The sequence below is a fragment of the Diospyros lotus genome, chromosome 2 (assembly GCF_014633365.1).
Source record: "Diospyros lotus cultivar Yz01 chromosome 2, ASM1463336v1, whole genome shotgun sequence".
Taxonomy (NCBI): Eukaryota; Viridiplantae; Streptophyta; class Magnoliopsida; order Ericales; family Ebenaceae; genus Diospyros; species Diospyros lotus.
Window position 1 is genome coordinate 36,533,055 of NC_068339.1, and position 11,106 is coordinate 36,544,160.

Here is an 11,106-nt window from a genome sequence, read left to right on the forward strand (position 1 = left end):
GTTTTATGTATGGTAATCCCCACTCTTTTCTTTTCTGTCTCCAATCTTTTCCTGACTATCAATGTTTATATCTTAATATTTTACCATCTTTCTTACTCGCATCTCATCTGACAATAAAAACGCATGAAACCTTGTGAATTCGATGCTTCATTGTGGCATCAAACAGTAACTTTAGCTCATTTATAACTAACCACACACAACACAAGCAGTGTAGCTCACCATGATAAATGTTCTGCTTGTAATTTTAGTGATTTCAGTTGCTTTGTTTTATACAGCTCCAGCACCACTCTCAATATACTCGTTACTTTGTTTCCTTTTCCATAAAATAAAGAAAAAAAAAAAAAACGTATTACAAAGCCCAAGTGTCCTACAGACAGCCTCTGGGAAAAAAATGTTGGCACCCCCATGACAAAAATTATTCAGTAGTCACAAGAAAAGCTGTCTGAATAACACAGAATAGGAGCAATGTTATTTAATTTTATCAATCGATCAAAGAGGCGAAAAAAAAATGGTTTCTTACATGCAACTAAAAAGTGATTTTTTTTATTTTTCTTTTCATAAATACATGCAAATATTTTAAAGTCCACAAGAGATCCAACCAACCTAATAGATCCTGGCGAAACCCCTCTTCAGTGTGTGATAATAAGAAGAAAAAACTGCTATGAACCTACCATAAATGTCTCCTGTACAATTTCAGACTTCGTCCCATCTAAATCTTTGTTTAATCCAATTCCCTCTTGCCCTTAAGGATTTGGGTTAGGCATAATATCCATGGTGATTGGCTGAGATCAGGCCATGCTGTGGCTAAAGAGATTGTAGCCACATATGAGAGAGCTGATGGCGAAGGCGACAAAAGCCACGAATGACATCCCAACTGACGCACTAGCCATCTCTGTGAACTCATCTTTTCCCCAGTTTGATACCCAATCATCTACCCTGGTGGCCGCAGAAGATGAAGCTGATATCAGAAGATATGCCAGAATCTGCAAGTTTAACCAACAACTCAGTCTCAGCATCCTTTAGTAATCAATAATCAATCAAAATTCAATCACGTTCCTCAGGACTATCCATCATCTGGCATAAAAGGATGGGTGATACCGTTGTTCTAAGTCTCCGCTGATTGGGATATAACCAAAAAGGTACACAAAAACATTCGAGATGCCTGTTTGAATGCAAAGCCAGCTCAAATATTTTGTGAGAGCCGTGATTGGATAATTTACAATGCTGAGCTTGCCTATATGCTCGCGAGCAAGGGGTTGTTTTTGCATATGGAAACTTGAGATGGGTGGTGGAGCCAACAAACCAGGCCTCAAATCTAACCAGGCAACAGTAGGCAAGGTCAGAAGTTGTTAAAAGGTTTAAACAAATGAATATGTGCTATAAGTTATGGGCTTTGGGTAAAATATGTATTCCATCTTTGATTGGGCTGTGAAAATGGCCACAATTACAAACTGATGATAGCAAACCAAGGAAGATGTAACCTCTGGCTCTTTAATTCCACTAACAAATAAGCCAAGTTCTGATAAAACACCTATGCTAGTGATGATAATTAGATACCAACCAGAACAAAATACAACATAAAAGATTAATTGGGACTTGAATCCCCAGCTTAATCAGAAATCATATGCATCAGTAAATTAGAGATAACTGACTCAGCAATCAGACTCTTGGTCCACCAAATAAGTTAGTCAGACAAACTCTTATATCTAGTTCTTAATAGCTGATAAACTAAAATCGGAATAAGAATTTTTCTTCACCATAAATTTCAACATGAAAAAGACTATTTCCAATGGGATTTAAGTTATCTTGTAATGTAGATTACATAGTTCACATAAATAATTAATGAAACCAGCTGACCAACACAGGTTAACTGAAGTTGGGGCTTACACTATGTCATGGATTGGGTGCTTGCCATCCAACTCAGAAGTCTAATTTATTAGGTGTGTTGCCTACCTGTATATGATCTAAAATCTTTGCTTTCTTATCCTATGTAGGATCCATGACACATTCAGCCCCATTGAATCCATTTTTTCCCTCAAAATGAGTCGAACCACCCTTGGAGCACTTGGTATGGAATTGACTAAAAAAACTGGGCTAATTTGATACTATTTTGTCAGGGGTTGAGCACTTGCATTTAAACTATTGTGAAAAAAGCAAGGGGAAGATATCTACCATCGCGACTCTCTCCTGATGCAAAGCATGGAGCCTCATGCACAGGAGATGCCCCTTTATGAATGCATGCTAACCATACATAGCCCACAGGTCTGCCCTTTCTTATCCTACATGGAATCTACGACTCCCATCCAGGTAAAATCATATATGTTCTTTGCCTATCTAAACACTGTTATCATATCCTAGTGGCACAAAGAGGCCATCATGAATCAGATATGGAGCAGCCCATCACCACTAAAGCTAAATTATGATAGACCAGCATGTTCTCACATGTCAAGGAAGCTTGTTTGGCCAGCATTCAAAAGTTGAAGGTAATAAAAATTACTTGCCTGGTCCATTGCAAAATCAAAGTGGTAACGGAGGTGGTGCATGATGAAACTTTTCCCAGTGATCAAATTGTAGGCTAGATCGCATGCTTGGAACCCTGAATATACAAATCCAATAACATTCACAGCAACACAGTACCTGCCATGAAAAAAGATTCTTCAACATCAAAAATCAAGGAGAGAAGAAAAATAGAAAAATGCGTAAAAGCAAGCAACTTAAAAAGGGGGGGGGGGGGGGGGAATGACTTAAGCAAAATGTTTGTCATTGATTTGGCCTTGTGATGGTCTGAAAGTGATTGATGTTTCAAAATGTTAGTCATTTGATTTTGCCTCGTGATGGTCTGCAAAAGATTGGTGTTTGATGTTTCAATAGACAATGTAGAGGACAATGGGCTGGTTCACACTTGTCATCCCACACTTTCTACAGAAACAATGATTTTCATGTAAAGTAAGTTTTTGTCACAACCCCAAAGATCCCCAAGGATAGATTAGTAAATATAATAGTAGTTAGCTTACATGCATTACTATATTGTATAACTATTCTGAGGGTTTACTAGGGTAGTAATTGTAATTTTCTTCCCTTTTATGTTATAGATATTTGTCCTTAGATATAGGCAATTATGCTTATCATTGTACTGCACATGAGTGCATGTGGGAGGCTATTAGGCCATATATATAAGCCACAGCTAGAGGATGGGAAGGCATGTTTTGGAATGATAATTGAATTCTCTCATTTCCCTCTCATGAATTCTCTCTCAATTTCCCTCTAAAGTCTCTCCCGATCCCTCTGATTTCTCTCTAATCTTCCCCTCCTTGCTGTTCTGTCTGTAGTCCTTCCCCATTTCTTGCTGCATTTCCCTCCCTTTCAGTCTAATTCCCCCTCGATTTCTTCCAATTCCCTATCAAAACCCTAGGTACATGACAGTTTTCTTGAAGCAAGTTACAAAACCAATGTAGCAGAAATTTAGCACCAGCTTGTGATATGTAAATTTAAAGTAAGAAGAAGAAAATTCTTCAATGCCCATACAAATAAATGTGATGAAGTTCTAATGATACCAAGAGATGAAGTCTTTGTATTTAAGATTTTCAATCCCGAGGATGTCAATGTAAAGAGTCCTAGAATGATCAAGTATCCATCTCCTAGGCAAATAAAAAATTTGCTCTTTGGACAAAAATTTCTACTGGACTAAAAACTAAATTCACTCTACTAATAGGAAAACCATTATTAAGAAAAGGCAATTACATGACCCACTTCACCCAATGAAAAGGTCTAGTAGGTATAGATGACTAAATTACAGTACTGGAAATGGTGATAGATCAGAATATCCACTTTGTTATATTTTATATCAATCAATAGTGAATTTTAATTAAAAAGGGTCAGTTGAATGCATGCAGCAAGAGGGAACAGAATTTGTTTGGAAATAAGGCACTAAGGTAATGACACTACATAGTTCAAAGACATTGGTCCCAACAGAAATGTAAATCTACGTGCCTTTCTAAAGCCACCAGTTGCACATACCATATCATGTAAAAAATGAATAAACCCACTATAAAAGCTTCCAGAAAGGCGGTGCTCTGCTGTCATGATGCTCTGTGCCATTTCTTCTTCATTTCTGTTGCTGAATAAAAAGGATTGAAGAGGAGTGATCAGAGCTATTGACCATACTGTGACGTGATCATAACAGCCTTCTACTGGTTGGCAAACTGGGAGTATAGAAACCTTTAGCAGAAATGATCTATAGCCACAAACCAACCCCCAGCCCCACTATGGGCAAGTGAGTCCAGTAGCACTAAATCATATCAGTAGATACATGGGACCAGATTCAAATCCCTCATCAAGTATTAACAGGTCTTAGACAAGTTAGCCAAGCACCTTAACAGTAAGCCATTTCATTTGATTACTGTGCATTATTAACCTCAGTTGGATGAGAACCCAATTTAAATCAACCTTGCATGAATGCACTTGGAATCACTAGTCTAACTTGCATGGTTAACAAGGTTAGGGTAGGGATATTAAATTCATTGAGAATTGCCACATAAATACACATATATAGTATATAATTTACTTCACCGTCAAGTGAAGTAATTATACAGATATGATGCTTTTCTTAATAGAACTCTTACAGTGAAAACTGAAAACAACTAAAGATAAAAATCAAAAGAATACTCAATTTGTATGTTAAGCCCCCAATTGAAAAGTTGTTTAACGTCAGTAAATTTTTGTGCATTTAGAGATACAATTCATTTCCTCGGTCAGGCAAAAGAATTGTAACGTTATAGCAAGCCATTCAATTTGCAACATTCCTGATTCCTCTATTAGTAACTCTACTCTAATTTATTTGATCATGTTTCTTAAAAGAATAAAAATAAAAATCCCCCCATAGCCTTTAACTTTAAATTTGAAAGAAATCTGACCAAATCTAAACAAGTCAAACAAATTCAAATTCATTCATCTGGAATTCAGAGCCAATATTTGAGAGCGACACAAAGTCATACCAGCCCAGATGACTGTACTTGCTTGTCTTTTTTGTTTTCTGGAATTTCATCCAAGCGAAAATTAAACTTTTGTAACTCAGTCGATGAACTCCAAGTTTATAAAACAAAGTGCAAAATTTGATAAGATCCATTTGATCAATATGAAAAACACTTGATTCCATGGACACATACAAGAAAAGAGACAAGAGAGTGAAGAGATCAAACTACCTGTATTCCTTGTAGCGATCAAAGGAGTCTCCACTCCAGCCCTGAGTCTTATCAGCGGCCATAACTGAGAACGAAATCAAGCACAGCAGCATCTCGCAAACCCTAAATCCCAACTCCGCCCTCTGCAGCATCATCTCCCGCCTCGTCCGCCGCAGTATCGCCGCCACCGCCGCCCTCGACCTCCTCTCTCCTCCCACTCCACCATCACCGTCCTCCAAATCCCCATCCTCTCCGCCGCCGCCGGCCGGCCCCAGCTTCGTCACCCCCGACGGCACGTCCTCCTTGACCGCCCGGTTGAACACCATCACCGGCGGCGGAGGCGGCAGAGGCGCGTTCACTGCCTTGTGCCCGTAGTTGGGCGATCGCAGCGGCGAGTAGTACTTGTCGAAGGCGACGATCGCCTTGGAGGGGGACTTGGCCGGAGACTTGTCGGGCGGCGGGTCCGGGTCGTCGGAGCGGAGAGGGGACTCAGATCGGAGCGGCGAGTGGAAGGTGTCCATCTGCGAGTCGGTGTCCGACGACATCGACCGGTTGCTGCTCCTCTTGCTCCGGCTGCTTTCGCGGTTGTCCATTTTGATTTTTTTTTGTTTTCTCTTCGCTCTCTCTGTCTCTCTCTGTGTCTCTGTCTGTCTCTTATTATAGCATGTTTGGAAGAAGAGAGAAGATAGGGAGAAGAGGGGAAAGAAAAGATTTCGAAACTAGCGAACGTGGCAATGGCACGCAGAACAACAGCCAGAGGAGGGAGGGAATATTATTTCATTTATTGTGAGGAGGCATTCTTTTATAAGGCGAGTATACCAATCATTTCTTGCCACGTACACCAATCATTTCTTGCCACGTCAGTACCCTTGAGATAGAAACGAGTTACTAATATCGCAGACGATCGCGGCTCACTCTCGTTTGCCCCCTAAAGTCTTTGCCCGATGATTGATGATAATTCTTTACGTAACCTAGGACGGACGGACGGACGGACGGATCAAGACGACGTCGTTGCTATGCGTATCTAGCTTCCCCCACAATTTTATCTCCTTTTAGTTTTAGTTTTTGTTTTTTTCATAAAACTAAAATGTGCGCGTGATTGCCCCTTAATTTTAACCGATTGGTAACTTGAAGTGAAGTGGCATCACCAAAGGGAGAATATTTAAAATTGTAATACATTGAAGATAACCATAATATCATCTCAACTTTTTGGTTTAGTGTCATACTTTAATAATCCTCTATAATTTTTATAAATTTAAAATTCAAAATATAATTTATCTTTATTGTCATGTTCTGAGATAGACTTGCTAATAGTTCAAGTCACGTCAAATCTAGACTCATGAAGTCTATATCCATTTATAATGTGCTCACACTATACCCGATAGATTTACACCTGTTAAATTTGTTGAATTAAAAGAATACTTAGACTCATTTCACTCACTAGTCTTAATCAATCTTTCTCTTTGAAATAGCAAAGAGGGCTAAGGTTTCTAATTGCCTTTAGGAAAATTTTATCTCTAGCCCGACAAATTACTCTCTACGGTCCATCCCATGCAAAATTCTATCAAAATTTTAAAATTCTCATTTTAACCCCACCTACTACTTCCTCCGACCATCTCGACCGCCGCCTCACCTCTCTCTTTTCCTCCCACACTATATACACACAAACACATAGAGAGAGAGAGACTGAGAGTGGGTCGGTCATGGTCGACCCACACACACACATTTATATATATATATATATACACACACTCACACACACGCATGGCCGCAGTCATGGTCACAGCCATGCAACCGGCAGCCGCACACACACATATATATACACAGCATGGACGCGACCATGAAACCCAACACACACACACACACATATATATACACACACACTCACACATATATATATACACACTCACACAAAAGCATGGTTGCGGCCATGAAAACCTTCGCACCGCGAGATGCAAGGATTTCAGCAAGCCCTGCATCTCGTGTTGCGGGAGTTTTGGAAACTCCCGCACCGCGAGGTGCGGAGGTCTTCATGGCCGCGGTCATGCTTTTGTGTGTGTGAGTGTGTATATATATATAATAAAAACCATGCGTGTGTGTATATATATGTGTGTGTGTGTGTGTGTGAGTGTGTGTGTGTGTGGGTTGGCCATGCCGACCCACTCTCTCTCTCTCTTTCTCTCTCTCTCTCTTTCTCTATGTGTTTGTGTGTATATAGTGTGGGAGGAAAAGAGAGAGGTGAGGCCGCAGTCGAGATGGTTGGAGGAAGTAGTGGGCGGGATTAAAATAAGAATTTTAAAATTTTGATAAAATTTTGCATGGGGTGGGCTGTAAAGAGTAATTTGTCGGGCTAGGGATAGAATTTCCCTTGCCTTTATTGCTGCCATCGTTACCTCAGACCGACTTGCCCAATTATCAACCATTTATGACACTTTTCCATTCTTCGATCAATCCAACGCCTCAATTTTAGTCAGTTTAATTATTTCAAAAATTTTTTAATATAGAGATCAAATCGAACTAAATAACTAAAATTGCCAAACTTAAAAACCGAACCAGACCGACCTACAACTTGAACTGAACTAAATTGACAATTATAACCAATTCAGTTTAGTTATTTCGGTTTAACCAAAATGTTACTCATTCATAATTTCAACTAAGCGTGTAGGTTTTTGTCATTGGATCGCACAAGAGACAAGGTTTCCCCAAAGTTAGCTTGCATTCTTCAATTCCGTTTTTACTAATTTTCATCAATTTTGCATAATTTCAATTAGTCATACGAAAAAGTTTTTTTTCTTTTTACTATATTAATTGCACGAAAATATCATAATGGATTTATATAAGATTTTTTTAATGGGTCAAGTTTGGTTGTGTGCCAGATGCATGCATCCATATCGAGTTTAGTTTAATTAGACTCGACCCATTTCTAAATAGGTATGGATTTGGTTTGATTTCAATAGGTTTGGAGTCGAGTCGAATATGACTTTAATGAGTTGGCTTAGACCCAACGCATTGATATGTCTATATTGAGATCATAATACATGACGTCACATTATAAAATTGTGATACTATATTATCATAATGACACTATTATATCGTTCTATCGAATATTTTCTTGTGCTTAAGTCTGCTCTTGTGGTAATTGATTATTTGGCATCAAATTATCAAGAATTATAGAAAGAAAAGTATATAATAATATCACTATTAAACCCTACAAAAGGGTATAGTAAATCTCAATAACAACAAAGATGAAGCTTCATCAAGTCTATCACTATTATCCTTTTTTTGAGTATTAAACAAAATAGTAATGGTAAATTTACTCTTTTTGATTAGGAGATTATACGTTTTAGTTTTGAAAATAAATTTTTTATAAGAAAAGAAACAAAAATAAATGAAAGAATATGTAGAAATAAATAAAACCCACAAAACAAAAAGTCTCATATATTAAAAAATGCGAAATGCTCTTAAAAGAACACACAAAATATTGTATCTAAAAATAAGACTGCGTTCTCTTTACTTTTCAATTTTCAGTTTTGAATTCATTTTCAGTTTTCTGTTTTGATAGTCTGTTTTTAGAAAATTGAAAATACGTTCTCTTTGTCATTTTGAAAAATTATTTTTTAAAACAGAAAATTAGAAAACGCATTCTCTTTGAAATTTTGAAAATATTTTTTTAATGATATTTTATTCAATAAATTTGATTATTAAATAAATTATAAATATTTAATATTAATATATTATTAAAAAAATATGTACATTTTGAAGCTAATGAATTTTGTAATATTTTTTTCCATTACAATAATAAAATATGAATAAATAAATATATTTTGAGTTTTGAGTTTGTTTTAGATGAAAACACTTAAAATAACTTTTTGTTATTTTGAGTTTTCTTTACAAATTTGTTTTTGTTTTCAAAAATACATTTTTAAAAATAGTAAAGAGAACGCATTTTCATTATTTTAGAAAACTGAAAATTAAAAATAACTTGAAAATAGTAAAGATAACGCAACCTAATATTTTGAGGGAAAAAAAGTTAAAAGTGTGAATAGGAGGCGGCCATCCTAAAGAATGATTTAGAAGCAAAAAAAAAAATAAAGAAGAGGGCGAGATTTTCATTTAATAAATTGGACAGGTAAATGTCACGTCTATATGAATATATATAGATAGATGGAGATAAATGTTGCCTTCAAATGACAGATTTGGTCTATGGGAAGCCGAATTTTTCATTTAAAGTTTGATGCCCACAGCACAACAAATAATTGAAACCATTATCTCCTCTGTTTTGTTACCTTTGGGGACCATCTCCCTTCCACTATTAATAATATTAATTTTGAAAATTAAATTTTTTTCCCTTTAGAAAATATTTTTTAATTTTTAATCTTATTTTATAATTAAAGATGTCTAAAAAGTCGTAGTATTCATTTAAAAAAATTAGAAAATATTAAAAATAATATTTCTAATTCATAATTTAAAGTTAAAAAAAATAGAACATTTGAGTTTTTTTATTTTTAATTCAATAAAATTATAATTAAAAAATAAAAAATATTTAGAAAATAATTTAAAAGTAGCCATGCAGATTTAGTTTAGATGCAATGTTGTTACGTAATGTTTGCGATTATATATATATATAGATACCAAATCCTTTACAAGTGCAATTCATCCTTGAGAAAGTAACTTGGTACCGCTGAGGAGGGATTATTAATGCACAAACAGCCAATGCAACAAATAAAAAAGTCATAAGCACCACACCAACAGTAAAAGTAAGCAGTAGCTACATATGATATGAGACTTCACGATGAAATGAACCAACAAGTGCTTTTTAGGTTTCTTTGGGGTTCAGCTTTCTCAGCCAAAATAAAGGCACATATTCTCTCCCAAACTTTTTCTTTTCCCTGCTGCCAAACAAATTTCGCCAACACTCCAAATTAGAATTTCTAGTTCACCTTTTAAGGGAAGAAATAATATATAAGTGCCAAGGCACCTTTCAAGCCAAGGCTAACACTTTATAAACATGATACATGTCTTTTTGTCCAGCATCCCATGGTCCTCTGTTCCAAAAGAATACCTCATAAAGAGAGAAGAAAGGCATCACATTCCAACCTCTCTCTCTCTCTCTCTCTCTCTCTCTCTCTCTCTATATATATATATATATATATGTATATGTATATATGTATATGTGCATGCATGCATGTATATACTATACACACATACACTCACCCTTGATATTTATTCAACCTGGATTTACTTAATATATAGCAAGGAGGACCCACCAAAATTGTGCTTTCTACTTCATGAAAGCACAAAGAAGTTTAATGCTGTTGACCCAATTGGCTTCGATGGCTTAACACCAAGCACAAAAGGCAAAGGTGACCTGCCCTTTACTTTGTGGAACCATAGGAGGTCTCGCTTTCTACTTTTCAATTTGGGATCTGCCAAACCAATTATTTGAGCATCACCCATCATGCTCCAGAGCTTCATACTCAGCTCAGAGATGTACAACAAATTGCCCAAATTCTTGTACAAATAAGTTTAATGCTATTGACCCAACTGGCTTCAATGGCTAGCACCAAGCACAAAAAGCAAAGATGATCTGCCCTTTACTTTGTGGAACCATAGGAGGTCTCGCTTTCTACTTTTCAATTTGGGATCTGCCAAACCAATTATTTGAGAATCACCCATCATGCTCCAGAGCTTCATACTCAGCTCAGAGCTGTACAACAAATTGCCCAAATTCTTGTACAAAGAAGTTTAATGCTATTGACCCAACTGGCTTCAATGGCTAACACCAAGCACAAAAAGCCAAGATGATCTGCTCTTTACTTTGTGGAACCATAGGAGGTTTCGCTTTCTACTTGACAATCTGGGATCTGCCAAACCAATTATTTGAGCATCACCCACCATGCTCCAGAGCTTCATACTCAGCTCAGAG

The 11,106-nt window shown here is 36.7% G+C and overlaps 1 protein-coding gene across 2 annotated transcripts; it reads right to left on the reverse strand.

Moving 5' to 3' along the window:
* Positions 1-441: 441 nt before the first annotated feature.
* On the reverse strand, positions 442-5,944 carry LOC127795443 (CASP-like protein 4A3). 2 transcript variants are annotated; one of them, XM_052327114.1, is made up of 4 exons: positions 5,202-5,944; positions 4,018-4,117; positions 2,502-2,637; positions 835-983 (listed from the first exon to the last, which is right to left on the reverse strand). In XM_052327114.1, the coding sequence occupies exons 1-3, from the start codon at positions 5,771-5,773 to the stop codon at positions 2,518-2,520; spliced, it is 792 nt and encodes a 263-aa protein (XP_052183074.1). In that variant the 5' UTR covers positions 5,774-5,944; the 3' UTR covers positions 835-983; positions 2,502-2,517. The 2 variants fall into 2 exon arrangements, with proteins under 2 accessions (XP_052183073.1, XP_052183074.1); XM_052327113.1 differs by lacking the exon at positions 4,018-4,117 and having other exon boundaries at positions 442-983.
* Positions 5,945-11,106: the final 5,162 nt, after the last annotated feature.